This window comes from Toxoplasma gondii, chromosome VIII, assembly GCF_000006565.2.
Source record: "Toxoplasma gondii ME49 chromosome VIII, whole genome shotgun sequence".
NCBI lineage: Eukaryota > Apicomplexa > Conoidasida > Eucoccidiorida > Sarcocystidae > Toxoplasma > Toxoplasma gondii.
In genome coordinates, this window is record NC_031476.1 from 3,628,838 (window position 1) to 3,649,221 (window position 20,384).

At 52.5% G+C, this 20,384-nt stretch overlaps 4 protein-coding genes across 4 annotated transcripts; 1 reads left to right on the forward strand and 3 right to left on the reverse strand.

Annotated features, from left to right (window-relative positions):
* Window positions 1-1,481: 1,481 nt before the first annotated feature.
* TGME49_273150 (zinc finger, C3HC4 type (RING finger) domain-containing protein) lies at window positions 1,482-4,286 on the reverse strand (the record flags this gene model as incomplete). Its single annotated transcript, XM_002365886.1, has 2 exons — window positions 1,482-3,295; window positions 3,620-4,286. 2 exons carry the CDS (start codon window positions 4,284-4,286, stop codon window positions 1,728-1,730), a joined length of 2,235 nt encoding a protein of 744 aa, XP_002365927.1. The 3' UTR covers window positions 1,482-1,727.
* Window positions 4,287-5,903: 1,617 nt separating this feature from the next.
* On the forward strand, window positions 5,904-13,312 carry TGME49_273140 (radical SAM methylthiotransferase, MiaB/RimO family protein; the record flags this gene model as incomplete). Its single annotated transcript, XM_002365885.1, has 9 exons — window positions 5,904-6,798; window positions 7,496-8,246; window positions 8,823-8,933; window positions 9,421-9,521; window positions 9,974-10,206; window positions 11,318-11,479; window positions 11,950-12,105; window positions 12,355-12,434; window positions 12,907-13,312. 9 exons carry the CDS (start codon window positions 5,904-5,906, stop codon window positions 13,019-13,021), a joined length of 2,604 nt encoding a protein of 867 aa, XP_002365926.1. The 3' UTR covers window positions 13,022-13,312.
* A 302-nt stretch (window positions 13,313-13,614) lies between these two features.
* On the reverse strand, window positions 13,615-14,896 carry SRS30A (SAG-related sequence SRS30A; the record flags this gene model as incomplete). The annotated part of the gene is made up of 2 exons (XM_002365884.1): window positions 13,615-14,746; window positions 14,819-14,896. The coding sequence occupies 2 exons, from the start codon at window positions 14,894-14,896 to the stop codon at window positions 13,736-13,738; spliced, it is 1,089 nt and encodes a 362-aa protein (XP_002365925.1). The 3' UTR covers window positions 13,615-13,735.
* Window positions 14,897-18,644: 3,748 nt separating this feature from the next.
* Window positions 18,645-19,836, reverse strand: SRS30C (SAG-related sequence SRS30C; the record flags this gene model as incomplete). Its single annotated transcript, XM_002365883.2, has 1 exon — window positions 18,645-19,836. Exon 1 carries the CDS (start codon window positions 19,767-19,769, stop codon window positions 18,645-18,647), a length of 1,125 nt encoding a protein of 374 aa, XP_002365924.1. The 5' UTR covers window positions 19,770-19,836.
* Between the last annotated feature and the right edge of the window lie 548 nt (window positions 19,837-20,384).

A 20,384-nucleotide genomic window follows, 5' to 3' on the forward strand; every position in this document is an offset into this window, starting at 1 on the left:
GAATCCACACTGAATCGCTGTTCCAGGGACACAGTCTAAGTGCGGATGCAGAGCCTAGATGTGTGTGCGGCCCAAGAGTCTTGGAAATTCGTCCTTTCTGTGTTCTATCAGAGACCGCTGAGGGCGGAAGATCTAGGAATGCTTGAATAGACGAGAGCATTCAATTCCCGGTCGGCCTGTGCACCCTTGAGAGAATCCGTGGAGAGAAGCCAATGTGAAGAAATGTGCCTTTCTTACTTGACTCCGCGTTCTCTTCAGTCCACACGCGGCTCTTGTCCGTAGAGAGACCTGAGGCTCTGAAGAGTCGCAAGAGTCGCAGCTTCTCCCCATGGTTTCTCACGTCTGATCTTCATAAAACAGGTTTTGACGGCGAGACAGAACAAGCATGAGTCCCCGATGGCCTTGAGTCCTGCGGGATGGTTGGGGGGGGGGGGGGGGGAGGGAAGCCTAGAGTCTTAAGATACCAGCAACACTATAGCATTCCAGAAAGGCACACGAGTCCATGTAAAGTGATTTGAGACCGATTCTTCGTCTCTATATTTATACTTGACACCGAGCCAGGAGTCTCCACTGCTAATGCACACCTATTCGTTGTACTGTTACCTGATTCCCTACATCGTCTTGTGGTCAAGTGCAGATCTCTTACGTCCTTCGCTTGCCTTGAAGCCTACGAATATATAGAGCGGCAGGCCCTGTTGAGCGCGGCGGAACAGGCATAAACTCGACGTCTTCATCAAATGGGTCGGCACGCGGCGTCTCCCCAGCATCTTGCAACTTACATGCGTTTCTCGAGTTCCAGTTCTCGTGAGTTTTTCAGCGGAAGAAGGAAAGAGAAACTCCCAGAAAGGAAAACGAAAAGAATCTCGTCAGGTTCCCTCCCTGTTGTGAAACTCAGAAAGCAAACAGAGCGGCAGCGGAGCAGCAGCGTCTGTACGCGACGCGGAAACATTTCCTTCAGATCCACCGTTTTCTCTTAGTCCGTAGTTTCGTGACAGGAGGAGCACCAGTCACAACGTAGAAACGACAGAAAACTCCGAGCTTTCCTGCGACGGGACTCGGTCCAAAGGGAGAGAGTTTGAAAAGAAGAAATCGGGACATCAGCTTCGCTGCGAGAGGACGACGCCTGCCTTTTGCAGGAGACACAGTCACCTCTGGAAAAAAAGGACGAGAGCAGATCAACATTCTTTCTGGAGGAAGAGAAAGGAGAGACGACCAAGAAAGAAGATAGTGAAGAGAGCCTTCGGGAAATCGAGAAGCAAAGGCGAGAAAACGATAAAGAACATAGACACCATCAAACGCGACCTCCGGCAGATGTTCCGGTGAACAGAAAGAGCGAGGAGCAAGCGAACAGAGGGGATTTGCACAAATGTCACTGCTTTCGAAAGGAGACGCTTCCTTCACTGTTCTCTCTCAAGCTGTGTTGAAGAGAATCCTTTAGGAAAGGTCTTGGCTCTCTCTCCCAGATCCTCCAGTTCTGACTTGGGCTACTGCCAAGCCCCTTCGATTCTTCCGCAGCAGCGACCCAGTGGTCTTTGGCGAAGAAGACACACACGTAGCCGTTTCTCTCCGTCTCAACTCATTTCGTCTTATCCGCCGTTTTATCTGTCTTCTCCTTTGGCTTCTCTCTCTTCTTCTTTCTCTTCTTTCTCTCCTTTCTCTTCTCTCGCGTCTCGTTCTTGTCCTGTTCGTCCCCGCCTGCTCCTCTGTCCGCATGTCGAGACGCTCCATCACGTTTGCTTCAGCAACTCGACCGCGTGGTGCATGCGCTTGCCTTCGGCCTGCGCAGTCCACTGATACGCGAGGAGGAGACACCGTCCGCAGAAGGCCAGGCGGTGAGCCTTGCATACAAACTGAAGCGTGTGGTTCCTGCCCAGCACCCGACCCTCGAGGGTGAGTTCCAGCGAGCTCTCCAGCTCGGCCAAAAGACTCCGCGACACTGGCTCGAAGCGCGCCGGAGGGTGAGAGGCTCTCGACGCCGCCGACGCCGAAGCGACAGAGTCAGCGGAGACTCCGTCAGGCGAAGAGACAGACGCATCAACCTGTTGAGACGAGGACGAGGACGGCGACCGCGCGTCTGTCGCCGACGCCTCGCCCCCGCTCGGTCGCCCTGTCTCGGCCTCGACTCTTCCACCTCCAGAGGAGGCGCCCGTCGGTCCAGAGGTCCTCGGTGTCTCTGGTGTCTCTGTCATCCGCGCGCGTTCGCGATCACCCTCTTCTGCGTCTCCGGATGCAAAGACAGGAAGCAGACGAGCCGCGAGGTATCGCAGAAGATGCATCACCGGCATCCTCTTGTCCACGCGCAAGTACGGCTGATCCAGCGCTGGGAGACACAGCGGCCACAGAGAAGAAGGTACCGAAGAAGAACAGTGTCTTCGTTTGATGGCTTCTCTGCGTGCATTTCCGAGTTTCCGCCTGATGTCGTCGATTGACGAGAAGACATGCTTCTCGTTCTTGTCGAGCCGATCCTTTCGTTCTGCGTCTTCTTTTCCACCTTCTCCTTCCCCTTTCTTTCTGCTGGGCGTCCTCATATCTGTCTGCGGAGTCTCGACTCCTCCCTCTTGCGGCCTCTCACCTTCCCCACAGTCCCTCCTCTTTCCGCCCTCCTGCGAACTGAGCTGAGAGAGCAGCGCGAGGGCCTGAGCCTGGTCAGGCACCAGCGCGACGGCGAGCGTCTCTTCGTCGTCAAACAGAGCGAGTCTCCCCTTCACCAGTTCCTCCAAGAACTCTTCCCTCGACGGCGCAGTCGCCGGCAGAACCTCTTGCGTCTGCGCAGCCGCCGGTGCTGTCTCCGAAGAGGACAGACCGGAGCTATCCAGTGTGGGGAGCACACCGACGGTCGGAGACGACCCTGCAGCCGCGCCCTGTCTCGGAGTTGCCGCGGAGGAGACACTCGACCAAGCGCATGTCTCCGTTTCCTTCTGCCCGCCTGCGCTCCCGCCTAGCAGGCAGCGCTGAGACCCTGTGCCGGGACTTGCGCCGCCGACTTGCGCCGTCGTCTCTTCGGCTTCGAGGAGGCTGTACGGCCGTTCGCCGGCGAGGAAGCGCCTGAGCTCCTCTCGCTCGAGAGCTTCTTCGCGAGCGAAGCGTGGAAAAAGCTTGTCGATCAGATTCTGCAGGGACCGATCAAAGAGCACTGGCGCCTGCGTCGGCGGCCCTCCAGACGCTGGCGAGGAGACACTCGAGGAGACAGACCCCACGGACCCCACACCCGCGGCGACAGACGCCCCCGCGCTTCCGCCCGCCTCCGCCGCAGCCGCCGCAGACACGCGCGGCAAGGCGCGCCGGACGTCGATGTCTGCAAAGGAAGCGAAAGTCGGAAATCAAGAGAGACCTCTGTGAGTTGCGGAGAGACGCGAACTGGAGACGAAGAGAAACAATCCCAGAAATGCCTCTGTAATGATGGGGACAGAAAAAAACGGGACAGAAAGGAGACACATAGAAGAGGAGTCGAGAGAGACAGCGAGCAGCGAGAAAGGGGCCCGGGTCACAAGGGAGCGCGAGTGTGAAAGAAGGAAACAGAACGGAGGTTTCGTCACCCTCTTCTTCTTCACTGTCTGCATGTTTCGTCTGGCAGCGCGCTCGAAAGCCTCTGGAAAGCTCCCGTGGAAGGCTGTCCTACCGTTGTGGTGACAAAGGCCATGAGTCAACTTCTCCTCACATCGGGGACAACATGTCTCCTCGAGTTCACCCTTCTCGGCGCGCGCCAAGAGACACCACTTGCAGAAGGAGTGCAGACAGTCCTTGATGGTCACAGCTTCTCGAAAGTATCCCGAGCACAGGCGACAACGAAAATGCTGCTCCACCGCTCGAAGAGGAAAGCGAACGTCCATTCCGTCTTCGCTCTCGAAGTTTTCGCAGATGCACAGGTCCGCCGCCGCGGACAAGTTTGGGCTCAGCCGAGACGCCGAGGAAGCAGACGAAGAGGAAGACGAAGAGGAAGAAGACGAAGAGGAAGAAGAAGACGTAGAAAGAGAAGAAGCGAAAGAAGAGAAGGAAGAAGTGGAAGGCAACTGCACAGATGCTGCAGCCGACATCGGAGATGAATCAGGTAGATTGAGTGACGGCGACGAGAGTTGAGAGGTTCCTCCCGTTGCCAGATATGCATTGGCATTCTCCCCGATTCTCTTCTTCTTCACGAATGGCCCTTCGTCTTCGTCTCTTCCTTCGAGTCTCCGTTCCTCCCTCCCTGCTGCTCCTCCAGGCTGTACCTCGACAGTCCTTTCAGCTTCTCTGTGAACCTCTGGCCGTTCCCCTGCGGAGAGGGCGCCAAGTGAGGACGACGGCATGCTGTTTGAAAGCGAAACTGAAAGAGTCGGAGGCGAAGACGGAGAAGAACACCAGAGCAGAAAGAGAAGGCAGCAGGTCCTGCAGCCGGCGCTTCTGCATGCGGAACGGAGGTCCTGGATGCGAGACACTAAACAGCGAAAAAACGCATGCGAGCGCGAGAGGGACAGGGTGGAATGTAGACGTTTGGGTGGAGAGAGATAGGCGAACGAGGAGAGAGAGGGAAATGCAGAGATTGATAAGTAGAACGAGATAGAGAGGGACGGAGGAAAAGAGAGGTATACAGAGAAAAACTCAGAGGAAGAGAGAGACAGATGGAAAGGAGCAGAAGCGAGCAGAGAGAGGGGAGTAAACAGAGGTCCGTGGAAAAGAGAGGAATACGAACTGATATGCAGAGAAAGAGCAAAACCCAAGGATGGAAAGAGACGAACTGAGTTGAGACGTGAGAGAAGAAGGTCGAGATTCACTGCGCGTAAAAGCCGCAGAAGGTTGAGGCATGGCACATCAGTAAAAGGAGGCAGCAAAGAGGAGAAGAAGAAAGACGAGTCGACGTAGCCAGCGAGAGATGAAAGAAGAGCAAGGAGAACCTTCAAGACAGAAAAGAGCGACAAACGAGGCCTTTACTATGCGTGTCTTCCAGGTCCGAAAAGATAAAGGAGCATGCAGACGCGTCGCGAGCCAGTGGCTCCGTCAGAAGCGACGAAAGAAAAAACTGCGTCTCTCGTCCTGAGAGAAGTTTTCTTGTTTCTCGCTGGTGTTCTTCCTCTCTCCTGTCGCCACAGTGTGGTTGATCGGCTGGTGCATGCAATCGGGCCATGGTCGCCAGAGCCCCGTCCGTGCATGCCTTTTTTGTTCGGCTTCTCCTCTCCTTCTTCTCCTTCTTCTCCTTCTTCTGTCTCTCTCCCTCCAGAACCGTGGGCGGAGTTTCTCGTCTTTTGTGTTTTCTGAAATCTGCGGCTAGGGGATGTTTCTTCTCCTGCGGGGATCCTTCTCTCTTCCTCCCCGATTGAAAGCGCAGTGGGAGAAAAGAACGCTGCCGCAAAAAGGCCTACACTGTGGAAAGAGCTTGACCGCCTCACAGGCAAGAGTCGCCTGAAACGTTTCTGTTTTCTCCCGAGCCGCTGAGTTGCCTGATCGAAATCTCCGCAGGCCTCTGTCTGTTCTCTGTGACTGTCGGGGGGCCGTAGCCGTTTGTCATGTCTCCTTTGTCTCCGTGTCTCCGGTCTCCCCAAGCCGTCCCTCGACCAGTCGTCGATTTCTTCTTCAGTTTCCTCGTGCTCTCTCGTGACGGGAGCCGTTCGTTCATGTTTCTTCCTCTGGGTTTCGAGTCTCCCTCGAAGTTCAGCGCCGCCAACGAAAGTGGAGGTCCGTCTCTGCCGACTCGCGTTCAGAAGAGAGAGAAGAGAAACTCCGAGAAAAAATAGCGCAGCCGGTCCTCCTCTCTCTGCGTGCCTCTTCTCTGTCCCTTCCTCATCTCCGACGGCTTCTTTTCTCTCTTCCTTTCCTCTCTTTGCCCTCTCTCATCTTCTCCCTCGCTTCTGTTTCCTTTCTCGTACACCTTCCCTACTGAGGCGTTCCTCTGTCGGTGTATCTCCTTCTGTTCCGCGCGTCTTCCTGCCATGTCGGAGTCTCCTGCTTCTTCTCTCACCGCGTCTGGCGGAGAGGGCGTCGCGGTCGCGGGAGGCGCCGCTCTTGTTTGTTCGTCTGCCGCGGCTCTCAGCTCGCGAGGCTCGTGGAGGAGCTCGGCGTTTCTCCCCGCTCTCGCCTTGACCGGTGTCGGATGCGCCGTCGGCTTTTTCCTCTACAGCGCAGGTATCTCCTCGCGGCTGAAACGGGCACCGTCCTTGGGGGCGAGAGCGGCTGCGCGAGCAGACACAGAGAACGGCGCAGCGTGCTACACGAAGTCCAGAGGAGACGACCAGCTCCCTTCTGCATGCGAAGGAGACGACCAGCTCCCTGGCGAGGGCGCATGTGCAACAGATGCGGACGCCGTAGGGACCGCCGGCTGCAGCTCCGATCGCTGCAGATGCGACGAGACAGGAAAGGAGACAAAGGAGACCGCTGGGTATCGAGGCGGAGACAGCGGGTGCGGGAGCGCAGCCTGTTGCCAGCAAGTGGACGGCGAAACGCGGCAGACAGAGCTGGAGCTCGCGGAAGAAGACGCGAGTGAATGCGACCTCGAAGATCTCCAGGCGAGCGACGACGAAGGTGTGGAGACACTCGAGCCACCCACACACAGCCACCCCACATTTCCGAGGGTGAAGCCGAAGAGACAGCTGAGACGCAAGGGGACAGAGAACGGAGAGACCAAGAGTCAAGCAGAAGAAAAAGAAGAAAAAGAAGAAAAAGAAGGAGATCAGAGCGAGGAGGCGAGGCAAGGCGAAGATCGCCGAGACGCAGGAGCGGCAGGCGAGAGCGAGCGGGGCAGAGACTTTTTCCAGCCGGGCAAAAGACAAAGAATTTTCGTGAAGACGTTCGGCTGCGCCCACAACCAGTCCGACTCCGAATACATGAGTAAGGTCCCGCTGGAACGGATGAGGCAACGGACAGACGCAAACGGCTTTGCGACTCCGCGCCTATCGCACAGAAGTCTGCATGCACGAAGATCTGTCGCGCCAGACCTCAGGAGACATGCAGCGTTCAGGGCAAGGAAAAGAACCTTAGTCACATCCTTAGAAACGGCCAATGCTGCGAAAGTGATCACACATACTCACATACTTGTAGTCGCGACTAGAACGTCGCAACCAGCTCACATACCAATATCCATATAGATACCTATATATATATATCTATATATGTATATAAAATATATATATATATGTATATATTTATATATATATGTATATGTATATGTATATATTTATATATATATATATATATGTATATATTTATATGTATATGTATATATATATATATATATGTATGTATATGCATATGAGTACAACATGCTTGATGGTTAGGGGTAGATTAACTGACAGAGACATCGACAGGCGTAGTTCGAGGAATACATTCCGATGCATATTGATGGGGAGATGGGGACCCAGAGGCGACACTGAGATCTTGTAGCGACATGTAGATGCGCCGATTCCATTTACGCATTTCTGGGCGTACCTGGACTTGCGTTCTTGCACTGCATGAAAACGCGCAGTACAAGGACAGGTCTGGACTCGAGCAGCAGTTTTCCTTTTCTTTCTTGGTCGCGTTTTTTCAGTGGGTCTGCTCGACGCCGCGGGGTACACCTTTGTGTCTCGGATGGAAGACGCAGATGTCTGTCTCATCAACTCCTGCACTGTGAAGAGTCCGTCGGAATTCGCCCTATATTCGGTGATTCAAGAAGCCCTGCAGGTGGAGGTCCCCTCGGCGTCCATGGTGCGTGCACAGCAGCGCGCGAAGGCAGCTAAGAAGGACGGCGGCAGTGAGCCGCGCGCGATTGCTTCTTCTTCTTGTTCTTCTTCGCGTTGTTCCTCCGATTCGTCGAAGCCGAAACTCGGGGGCGAGGACAGAGACACAGAGCAAAGAGAACGAGAACAAGAAGAGGGCAAGGAGCACCCTGCATGCATAGGCTGCGGTGGCGCTGACGCCTGTCCCCCGGCCTTTGCTCTGACGGGACGCGCAGAGGAGGAGGCGAAGGGAGCTGAGGCGCCAGATGCGGGAGAATCGGTGAGAAGCGGAAACGCGGCTCCTGTTGCTAGGCGGCCCATTCCCTGCGTCGTTGCCGGCTGTGTGCCATACGGCCTCGGTGGAGACACACGAGACAACGACTCGAGAGGAAAGAAGCGTGGAGACTGGGCGAAGCAGGAGACGAAGCGCGCAGCCGAGGGTGCAGGCGAGAAGAAACAGAGCGGCCAAAGAGACCTGCTGAAGCTCTGCTCCATTGTAGGAGTGAGTGCGATCGACCGGATCGTCGAGGCTGTTGAGGAGGCTCTGAAGGGCAACGTGATCCGCCTCGGTGGCAAACGAAGGTGAGCGGAAGTTCGACGCGAGAGCGAAGCACTTGGCGCAGAGAGGCAGCTGCAGCGGGGGTCGACGCAGATGAACAGAAAGACGAAGAGACGCGAGAGAAAGAGAGGCTGGGACTCGGGCAGGTCCGGCACCGCCGCGCGAGGGGGCGCCATCTGGAGAACGTCGGTCGAAACGAAGACTGCCAACAAGGGAGGAGACGAAGGTGGGCGTCCTCGGTGTGTAGCGTTCTGAGGTCTGGCAGGGATCAATGGCCGCGGATCTGCGGAGACACAGCAGGGCGGGAGGCGTCGAGGAGAACGAAGGGAGACCCAAAAGAGAAAAAAAGAACAGAGAGAAAGTGAAGAAGGCAGGAGGCGAAGGAACAGAACTGCACAGAGATGGAGAAGCGCTAGTGAGGGTTGTAGGCCAAGGAAATATGAATCGAGAAAATGCGAGAACTGGGAGACATCAAGAAGAAAGGAAATTCAGTGCATGTGGCGGCGAGGAAGGCAAGCTGTAGTGAGATGGTATGAAGGCCGTACGGAACGGGAAGATACACCCGAGAGGATTCGGCTGGAATCTGTTTTCCTCTCCAGGTTGCCGTCTCTCGACCTTCCAAAGATTCGGCGAAATAACCTCGTGGAAATTGTCCCGATCTCAACAGGGTGTCTAGGCAGTTGCACATACTGCAAAACAAAGCATGCAAGGTAAGCGTATTGAATAGGGAGAGCGGTTTTTCTACTCTCTCTGTCGCTTTCTTTCCAGAGTCCGTTTTTCGTTCTGCGACGTATGGTCTCTTTGTTTCCTTCCTTCTCCTCTCCTTCGCGGGCTCGTGCACAACTTCACCGTCCTCTCTTCCTCTCGCATGCCCTCCCCCACTTTGAGTCTGTCTTCTGCGTTCCGTTGTCCTTCCTAGGTTCCCTCATTTTCTTCTGGTTTTGCTGCCTCCTTCTTCGCTGTTTCTCCTCTGTGAAACAAACTGTCGTTTTTTAATCCCCCTTGCTTTTACGCAACTCGTGCCAGCCCCATGTCTGTGTTCCCTTCTTTCGAAGGGTCGCTGTCTTCTTTTTCTTTCGCTCGTTTCGTTCTCCTCTTCTCTCGTTCTCTGTTTTCTCTCTTCTCGCTGTGATCGGCCGCATGTCCTGGTCCGTCGTTCTTCAAGTCGAAATTTTTTTCTGCGGCGGGTGTTCCCAGAGGCGACCTGGGGAGTTATCCGGAAGAGGCAATTGAGAAGCGCGTCGAGGCCTCACTCGAGGAAGGTGTGAAGCAAATTTGGTTGACATCTGAAGACTCCGGTGAGCTGAAGAATGGCGTTTGTCGGCCGCCTCTTCTCGCCTTTCGGGTGGTTCGTCAGCCGCCCTTCGCTGGACGGAGTGGAGACGACGGGGAGAGAGAGGTCGACTTTGGATACCGTTTTTTTCGTCAGTTCGGAAACGGATTTGTGTCGGTAAAACGTCGTGTCTCAAATTGTGTTTCTTCAAGTCGAGGGGCAGTCGGCGAGAAACCGGACATCTCGCGGTCGCCTTTCATTTGTTGGCTTCGTTTGCGAGTCTTCTCGTGTGTCATTTGGTCCGGTCTGCTTGTTCCTCTCTTTCTGTCGCTTGCTCCACTTCTGTTCGTTGTTTTCTTTCGGTTCCTCTGGCCACCCCCACCTGCGACTCTCTCCCTGCGCCTGCGTCGAGGCGTTTCTCCCCTTCAGTCTCTTCTTGTCCTTCCGTTTCTCCCCCTTTGTGCCTCCGCTCTGTAGGCGCCTACGGCTTGGATCGACAGAGCAGCCTGACTGGGCTGCTTGCTCGGCTCTTGCGCAACGTCTTCGACAGGAAGGCCGATTCGTCGTTGATGCTTCGCGTCGGGATGTCGAATCCACCGTTTCTTCTGCAACAGCTGAAGAGCGCTGTCCAGGTGTTCAGCCATCCTAACGTCTTCGAGTTCCTCCATCTGCCTCTCCAGTCGGGCAGCAACGACGTCCTGCTAGCCATGGTGCGGAGAGTTTTTTTCGTTGCCGGAAAGTTCGAAGGACTTTCAGATTTTCGCTTCAGCGCCTTCTCCAGCAGCCCCTGCCACTGTTGTCGCATCCAAAGTATCTGTGTGCTGTGCCTCCACACAAGTCATGCATTCTCTCATCCATTCCAACATCGCAGTCTGTGAGGCAATCCAGGTCCGTGACGCTCCTTCGTGTCTGCTTTGACGGTGTAACCTGTCAGCTGATAGTTAGCCTGGGCGTCCGTCAGACGCAGCCTTTGCTTTCGGCGTTCACATCCAAAGCCAGGTTCTCCCTTCTGTTTGAGAACTCAAACGCGCTTCTCCATTCTTGTTAAAGAAAAGCAATTTTTTCCAATTACTCGGGATAACACCACTGCTTGCGTCATCCGTCATTGTAGACCCAACTCAACGGTGTCACTCTCGTGCTTGACCAAAACAACAACAGTCGAGTTCCGTCCAAACAGCAGACGAAAACGACGTTTCGCAATCTTCTTGTTTACTGTGGGCGCATGCAGTGAATCTGTCTTGGGAGGGGAGGTGTAACTGGCCTGCCGGCTTTCAGCACTGTAGCAGCGAGACAAGGCCCGGTCCTCCGTGGTCGACAAGAAGGCATTTCCCCGAGGCATCTGCTGTCTTCCGCTGACTGCATCTGTCTTCTTTTCTTTCGACTGCCACAGGACTTCGTAGTTCACGGGTAGAGGTTCTCTGCCTCCATGCTCTTGAAGATAAATATATACATACATACATACATACGTACATATATATATATATATACATATATATATATATACATATATATATACATATATACATATATATATATGTATATATATATATATGTAATTGTGTGTGTGTCGTGGCATGGGATACGTGGCCGAGATGCATGTGTAGACTTATGGATGAGCGCGTATCAGATGCAAGGTGCATGCAATGGAAACGCGTACATGAAACTAGCCACACACATAACGCTATTTATCGCAGACAGAAACGCTCATTGCTTTGCATATTTAGAATATATATATATATATATGTGTGTATATGTATGTATGAATATGTGCATGTGTGATAATGTGTGTCTGTGGTGTGATGTTTGGCTTTGCTTCTTCAGAATCGCGAGTACACGGCAGAGCAGTTTGAGGTCGTTGTGGAAACTCTGTTGAAGCATTTTCCTCGAATGACGATTGCGACGGACATCATTTGTGGCTTTCCTGGAGAGACCGACGAGGACCACGAAAGAACGCTCGCCATCATCAGGAAATTCAAGTTTCCTGTAAGTCTAGAAACCATCTCAACCGTGTTTTTCACTGTCCGCTGTGCTTGTTTCCCGGTGCTTTTCCATTTTCTCTTTTCTGCACGTAGTCGTTGGCACCCCATTTCTCTCGGTCCCTCGCCTGCACCTAAAGAAAAACTCAACATCCCTTCTGCAGTCTTGATTACACTTGCTTTGTATTCTTAACTTCTCTAGTCGTTGGGGCTGCTTCTCTTCCATATGTCCTCCGTCTGGACTCTCACATACTCCCCCGAGCCGTTTCTTTCTTTCTGTGTTTCGTCACGCGCGGCGATTTGACTCTGCAGGCGCTTTCCATTTCTCTTTCTCATGCTGTGTCTTCGCCTCCCAGCCGCCTGCACACACCTGCGTCTGTGCACCCGAATTTGTCTGGGCATGTCTGTTTTTCGTTGTCGAGTTCCAGTGTTCCTTTATGTGTACTTTTATAGGGTGTTTCGTGCTTTCTTCCTCAGGTTGTGAACATCTCTCAGTTTTACCCTCGTCCCGGCACACCGGCTGCGTCGATGAAGCAACTGCCTTCTCAAGTGGTTAAGCGACGAAGTCGAGAAGTTACAGCTTTGTTTGAGAGCTACACCTGCTACGATTGGATGCTCCATACCACGCAAATGGTGAGGACTCTCTTTTTTTCGCGAATATTTTCTCTCTAGTTCCGCACCGATCGGCGTTAGTTTTGTGTATCTGTGCTCGTGAACCGAGCATTGGAACTGTCTGCTCCTTTCCGCCGCGCCGGTGACGACGTGAGAATCTCCTTTTCGTCTCGGTAGTTTTCGTGGGGAAGAGACGCTGACGCAGAGTCGCAAACAGAGAGCGAGTTTCCAGGTTGCTTTCGCAATCGGTTTCTTTTTTTTTCCTCTCAGGTTTGGTTCAGCTCCACGTCAGAAAAGAGCGACCACACAGTCGGGCAGACGAAGCAGTACGTCAAAGTCTTGACGCCGAGGTAAGGCAAGAGACAGCTTCACAGAAAACAATATATATATATATATATATATATATATATATATATATATATACGCATATATTTATGTGTTTATATATATATATATATATATGGATTTTTGTGTATGTAGATATGTGTGTGTATGCATAAGGACTGTGAGGGTAGGCTTTCACACCGTGATACGCAGTCTGTGGAACGGGAACTTGTCTTCGTGGCGTGCTGTACGATGCGTCGGCCTGTGTATTCCGACGCGTAGATTGTAGAGTGTGGCGAGAGTGAATACCAAGTGTCACCGTTCCTGGCTTTCCAGTTCCTCATTTTAAGCGCCCTCGTTTCCCCGCCTGGGACGCCTTTTCGGCACAAACATCTCCGGTCGTTGCTCACAACGACGCGTCTCGCCTGTCGGTTTTCGGGACATCCAAGAAATGCACTGGTGGCGAATGTTGCGTTTGTCTTTGCGGTTCTTTTTCAGAGACGATGCGCTGTTGGGAACCTGCTGTCTAATGCGCGTCACGGCGGTTGAGAAGTGGCACGTCGTGGCTGTGAGAGCGGAGCCAGAAGGCAAAAGGGCAGCGGCGGAAATCTGAGAAGAGAACGCGGAGTAGACTGGACAGGCCTTAAGAGCTACGAAGGGCAGAAGGTGGAACGCAACGGGACGACCGCATTCGTTGCTTTCCCTGGATCCCATTTTATGTGTTACCAAAAGTCGAAGAAAGGAAATGCTCTTCTTCTTTAGGGAAATTCGGAGCGCACAGGAACTGTGTCTCAGCGTTATGCAGTACCTGACGTTTCTTCGCTGTGTCACTCGGTAGCTCTTTTCGGTATTCTCGAATCTCCACAGTTGACGAACTACGAATGCCTCTAAACTACGAAGGGTGCGGCTTTGGTGGAACACGACGTTCATGAGACCGAAGCTATCCTCACTTAATCAGATCCACGGCTGGCCACGTATGTTTCTGATTCAGCAGTGGTACGCCTTTAAAGAATCCGGATTCATCCAAAAACGTGCTTTTTTCCAGCCACCCTAACCGTGGGGTTTTCACAAAAGTAGTCGCGACAACGACAGTGGCCAAACAGTAGAGAATCTCCATTCGGTGAATCCTCGACAGAACAGGTTTCCCTCCTAGCCGATCGAACAAGTGCAGGCACACGGCCTGCTCTCATCCATCTGATTTCTCGTTTAGCCGCCTACCGTCACGAAAAACTGCCTTTCACAAAACTATTCCAGTGCTGCGGGTTGCAGCTCGGTTTGGACGAACAGCTCTCTCGACCGAAAAATCGCAGCTCACAAAATTCACTCTCTACAAGGCAAATGAGAAGGCAATCGATGCAACGGACAACAACATGAGAGATATGCCACTTGCCAACTCAGCAGCAGAGGAAGGTGCAGAGGCTGCAACCGTCACATCAACGGTGCACACAGTCGGCTTCGCTTCTTGGGCGGTGTTGTCAACTCCGTTCTTCTGTGCATTATCTTGAACTGGTGTCTGTCGGTGGCACCCGACCATGAACGTCTGTTTCTCTGTCGGGAACTGACCCTCTGGAATCTTGAACGTGTACTCGTTGCTGGGGGGTTCTGTGGCTTTCGTCCACCAAGTTGTTTCGTAATTCGGGAAAATTCCACTGTACGCGTCCTTGCACGTGTCAGCTGCGTCCTTTCCGTCTTCATGAGCGCAATATGTCTCTTGATAGTTTGTCGGCAGAATCTGTCCTTTATCTCCGCACACCAGAGTGAACTTGTTATTTTCCGGAGTCAGAGTGATGGCTTGGTGGGCCTTGTTGCTATTCGCCCCGTAGGCGCAGTTGACAGTCTGCTCTTGAGTTGCACTTGCCTTTGCTTCAAGCGTCACTGTCACCTTCATTGCGGTGGCCTGCGTCGCGGAGTCGCTTGTGACGCAGCCGACAATGAACTTTTGGTCGACAGAGGGAAAGTACTCTTGAGGGATGACCAACTTTTTAGACGTGTACTGATTGTCTCCTCCATCATCCTTCCAAGACACGTCTTTTGGAGAGCCGCTGAGAAGAGTGTCAATTTCAACGGAGTTTGGAACGCTTCGCGTCGAAGCTGGTTTGCAGTCCTTGAGCTCTGTTGTGGTCGACGGACAGACTGCTTTGCCATTTGAGCTTTCAGGCGCAAATTTCAGTTCGGTCTTTTTGCATCTTATGTTCAAGCCATTTTGATTCTGTGAGAGGGTCGCTACGAGATCCTTCGCAGAACCATTCTTGTCTTGGCAAGTGCACTGGGTCTCAGTCCCTTCGGTGAGACAGCTTGGGTCAGTGGCAGACGCTCCGCCATCCGGGGTACCAACACACTGGGAAAAAGGAAGAAAGCCAAACACTACAAGGGAACTCACAAACAATAACAACCCTCCTCCCAGTCGCACTTTTGGCCCCAGGGAAAGCCGGGACACCGGGCAGGAGGGCACGGATCTCAAGCAGCGCACACGGGAAGAAGACGCCATGATGGAAGCACCGCAATAATACACTTCTTTCAATGAATAAGACAACTGAACACTGTTGATGAAAGAAAACTCAAGTAACGCTTGGTTAAGTGCTTTGCGGGTTCAGCGGTACACGATATTGGCAGCATACAAGACACCGTTGGAGGGCGGTGCCCGTCTGCGGATTGTGGCCCGCTGCAGGTCCGTCGATCCGGTTTCGCACGCGTTCGTAAGACGGAGACACAAAGGAAACGCGCGCATGTCTTCTTCTCGCGAGCACATTTCCTTGAGCAGGCCTGGCTGTACTTGTCATGGCTAGATGATTCTGGAGCTAGAACAGTGCCGTACCCTCTCCACAAGACAACCGACCATCCAGCCGGAACTCGCTACTACATTCCAGGGTCCAGTAATCTTCAGCAGACTCGTCGATGAAGCATCAAGCCGTTGAAGCGGTTCTTCTCCTCTGGAACGGAGCAGAAAAGGGATTCGTATATAGTCATTTGTTAAAGCAATCGACGGGCGAGCTTGCTGGGATCTCCGCGATCTTCGGTTTTGTGCTGTGGGTGGACATCTTCGATGTGAGCCACATTCCGAGGTCATGGTGAGAGGGCAAAACCCTGCTGGGGAAGAAGATCATCGTGAAGTCTTATCCCGTTGTACCCTCCTTGGAGTGTGCATAATGATTTCCAGCAGTCTTCCTTCCGGGAAATGTTCCCTGGGAGGCGAGCAGGATATGGTCTCGCACGTATATTTCTACAACTAACTGCAATGTGGGGAAAGTCTGTGTCTCGCTACATCAGGCCTTGCCTCTCCGTAGTCGTATTTCCATCACTTCCACTTCTCAGCCCACGCCCCTTCTCGGTGCCCAGCCAGTTTCGTTGTGCAACGGTAATCCTGCTCTGCTTTCGGAAAACAAACCATTCTCGGTGTTTGTGAACTCTGCCTCTGTGTCTGTTTCTCCTTCCGAGGTGTGTTGTCGCGAACTACCGCCGTTGTTCCTTGGAGGGGAGATAGCCTCGTGCACAATCTCTATGCCAGTGACTGAGCGCACTGTCAGCAGGACAAAAAGTACACGTTCGTGACAAAGATACTTACAACAGGACAGTTGTACGCGTCTCCGTCACCGTCGCGACGCTTCCGTTCCTTGTTGGTCGGGCGACTCTGTGTCTTTCCGCATTGTGCCAGTTGTTGCTTCGGTCCTACTTCTCGTCTGACATCCTTCCTCCCCTCAACCATATGGTATCAGCATCTGTCTGACCTCCCTTATCGCTTTCGTCCGTGTCTGGTCCGTGACTGTTTCATTTGTGCCTGTTTCGGGGTTTGTGTTCATGTTTTCTTTTCTGCCCAGCTGATTTCCTTGGCGTGACGAGGAGAACCGCTCTTCCAGCCCACAATTGGACAGACTGGTCATGAGATTGACATCAGTGACAAGTGGATCACACGATCCTCCGCAATGGCCTCGCTGACTCGACACCACCGCAAGGGGGACGGAGTCTGTCTGTCTACTAAAGGGGTTCCTCATCAAGCCATCGGACACTTCAGAAGACCGGTTTGTTTTGCTGTAGGTACCGGAGAGCAATGAGCACGTAATTTCCCCGTTTGATGCATTGCAAAAGAAACATCTGGTATCTCGGAAGCAGTGCAAACGAATTAAAGCAGAAAAAAGACAACAGCATCCGGGACATTTCACTGAGGTGCTCGACCTCTACTCACAACACTTCCTAACCCCCACAGACTGGTGAAGACAGTCCCGACCACCGAGCCCAGCACAACAACCATGCCACTTGTCCACGCCGCAGACGAAGCCGCAGATGGAGAAATTGTCACTTCGATGGTACACACTGTCGGTTTCGCTTCCTCAGGGATTTTCTCTTTCCTCTGACTCTGAGCGAGGGGCGGTTGATGTCTTCTTCTCGCAATCAACAGTAATTTTCTGTTCCTCTGATGGGAACTCCCCATCGTTGGTGTTTTCGGTTATCCACCATGTCTCTTCGTAATTCGGGAAAATGTGTGTGTACTCGCCTTTCCTTTGCCCTACGTACTCAGGTCTGCAATTCCAATCAAATAACAACTGAAGCGAGACTCCCTGTTACACATTATAAAGTGGGATTCCTAGGTTTATATAAACTTCTTTTTTCTGGAGGGTTTTCAACGACATAATAGGCCTCATTGTATTTAGTTGGCAGAACTTCTCTTTCGCTACCACAAACCAGAGTGAAGCTGTTTTTCCCAGGAGTCAGCGCGACAGACTGGTGCGCTGTATTGCTTTTTTTCCCATACGCACACTAACGGCTTGCTCCTCCGTCACAGTTGCTCTCTCTTCCAGTGTCATGGCCACCTTCATTATGTCTTCCGTGCCTTCATCTACGCAGCCGACGACGAACGTTTGATGGGCGAAAGGGAAGCTCTTCTTTTTGGTTGTCAGCCTCTTTGTCGTGCATTCCGGATCACTTGTGACATCTTCCCAGGTTATGTTTCGGGAGCCACTCAGACAGGAATTGATGTCGACAGAAGTTGTAGCGCTTCTGCTCGGACCTTTCTTGCAGTCCTTTAGCGCTGTTGTGGTAGAAGGACAAACTTGGTTGCCTACTAGACCTTTGGGGGCGCATTTTAAACTACTTTCTTGTTTGCAGACAATTTCCAGCACGTTTTTCTCTTCAGAGAGGGTTGCAGTCGGATTCCCTGTTTTCGATTTATCGTTGCAAGTGCATTTGGTCCCCAATGCATCAACCACGCAACTTGACTTAGGCGTCACCGCTTATTTTCGCGCAGCCAAGATACCGTTGGGAAGTGGAACTGGTCCGCAGAATGTGCCCACCTTCAGAAATAGTGGACCGGAATGTTTTACTTCCTGGCGCATACAGAGTGAATCCCGCTAGACTCTCAAACAATTCTGTCTATAATGCAGAATTCTACGTTGTGGCAAGGGTAGGCCTGCTTCTCGTTGCGACTTTTTCTGGAGTGTGTGTTGTCAGCCGCTTCGCTAGAAGACAACGGACCATCCCAAAGCCGGGCACCCCACCGTTCAACTATCCGGAGCATACTCGAGATAGAGGCGCTCTGCCGCTACACCTGTTCTCCTCTGTTAGAGAAGACTGACGCTAGGAATTCTTTGCGTAAACTCAACGAGGCAGTCTAAAGGCCGCACTGACGTTATGTGTCCTTCCCGGAACGGCGCGGTTGTGTTAAGGACCAGTGGGAGGCGAAAATTTCTGCACAACAGTCGGGGACCCAGCGGCGCTCCAACGCTGACGACCATGTTCATGGAGAGCGCTGGCGACCACTATTCTCAAGTGTACGGTATCATGGCGGTTATAAGCGAGGCAAGTTTTCGCCTTACAACTGTCGTCCAGGACAGCTACCTGGAGGGAAGCTGCCGGATGGCATGAAGCGGCCTTTGCATCCGACTCGGGAATAGATATTCCGCGAGACTGCTGTCATAAGTGACAATGCTAGAAACCATATCAGTCTCATGTTCCACTTGAGTATCAGCTCCTCAGCAACGCCACACCTAAAATGATGCACGCCTGTTCCCAAAAGCGTTTTCTGACTTGCCACACAAACATTAGACACCGTCGGGACAGAATTGCCAACCGAAGGATAGTGCGGAGGACTGCCTTTTTGCCTGGAAGTTTGTTACACACCGTACATTTGTAGGCATAGGTATAATGCAGACTTCCACTACAGTTGAATAACATTATTTCCATTGATAGTCCACCCTGAATCTCCAGTCAGGATCCGTGGAAGACGATTCCAAAACGTCCACTCGCTACAAAACAATTGACGAGACTATCCCCACAGAGGAGAGCAACAGAATAGCCATGGCACTCACGGAGGCAGACGAAGCTGCAGAGGGCGCAATCGTCACATCAACTGTGCACACACTCGAGTCCTTCTCGTTGCTCCTCGAGGTCTGGTTGTTGGGGTCGCTGATTTTTTTCTTTTGGCAGCCAACTGTAATCTTCTGCTCCTCTGGTGGGAACTGGTCATCTGGAATCTTGAACGTGTACTCGTTGGCGTTGGAGCTTTTCATCCACCACGTCTTCTCGTAATTCGGTAAAATGCCCCCGTACGCCTCCGTGCAAGAGTCTGCCGCATCCGTTTTATCTGCCGTGACACAATAGTTTTCATCAAATTTAGTGGGCAGAACTTGTCCTGCGGTACCGCATACGAGAGTGAAGCTGTTCTTCTCAGGAGAGAGAGTGACGGTTTGGTGTACTTTGTTGCTATTTACTCCGAAGGCACATGTAACGGTTTGCTCCTTCGTCGCACTGGCTCTCGCCTGAAGAGTCACCGCCACCTTCATGCTATCCTTTTTGCCTTCTTCTATGCAACCCACAATGAATTTTTCGTCCACGAAGGGGAAATTTTCAGGCGGAATGGTCAGTTTCTTAGAGGTAAAGTCCGGGACACTGTCGCCATTCTGCCACTGTAGAGATGGGGAACCATTAAGAAGGGAGTTGATATCTACAGATGTAACGGTTTTGACCGCAGTTTGTTTGCATTCGTAGAGTGACGTTATGGTCACAGGACAGACTGTGTTGTCCTGTAGATTGTCAGGGGCGCATTTTAAGTGTGTAGCGTTGCAGCTAATCTGCAGACCATTTTGTTGCTCCGAGACGATCGCCGTAACGTCTGGGTTCTGTACAGTCTGGTTTCTGCAAGTGCACTTCGTCACAGCTCCTTCAACCACACACGTTGGATCAGAGGGGGGTGTTTCTCCACCCTGCGCCTTCGCATATACTGCAAAAGAGACATAGCCAGAGCGCACAAAAGTGCTCACAAACAACGCCAAAACGGTTAGTCCCATCCGCAGTCCAAGCCCCCGGAAAAATTGCGACCCCCTGCAGGGGGTCACCGATCCTGGACAGCGCACACAAGAAGAATTTCCCATTTTGGAACAAACACAATGGCTCACACTTTCCACAAGGGTTAAACCAGTCCGTCAATACTGAAAAAAAATGAGAGCACCGTGCACAAGATAGTTGGTTGAAAGTTTTCGGCGTTGACAGAGTGGCGAAAACCGCGTCAGCATGCGTGAAACTGGAGGGAAGGGGTATCCGACTCGGAGACAGGCCGCCTTCACGGCCCTTGACCCAGGTGGGTATTTAGTCCAGGGAACGGAGACTGTTGGATTATCTAAAAAAGGATCAAACGCCGCTGTTGCAAATTCATTAGTATAATCTGCAGCAAAGCTCGATGCTTCTCGTGGTTTCCTGTTTCTTGTGTGGCTGGTGCCGCCCCCCTTTGCCGCAAGACAGCCGACCATAGAGCGGAAACCGTAGCAACCCAACATCGAACTATTCGGAGCGCCTGCGCCGTTGACGGTTCATGGCGTTGAAGCGGTTCTGGTCCGCTGCAACAAACGGACAGATGGAATGGTTTGCACACATGCATGATGAAGACTGACTCGGAGGTCAGGTACAGTTTTTGCGATTTTCTTGGTTGTGCTGTGTGGAAGTCGTCGATAGAAGCTGCGTCTCCGAAGGTGACAGATAATGAACATTCG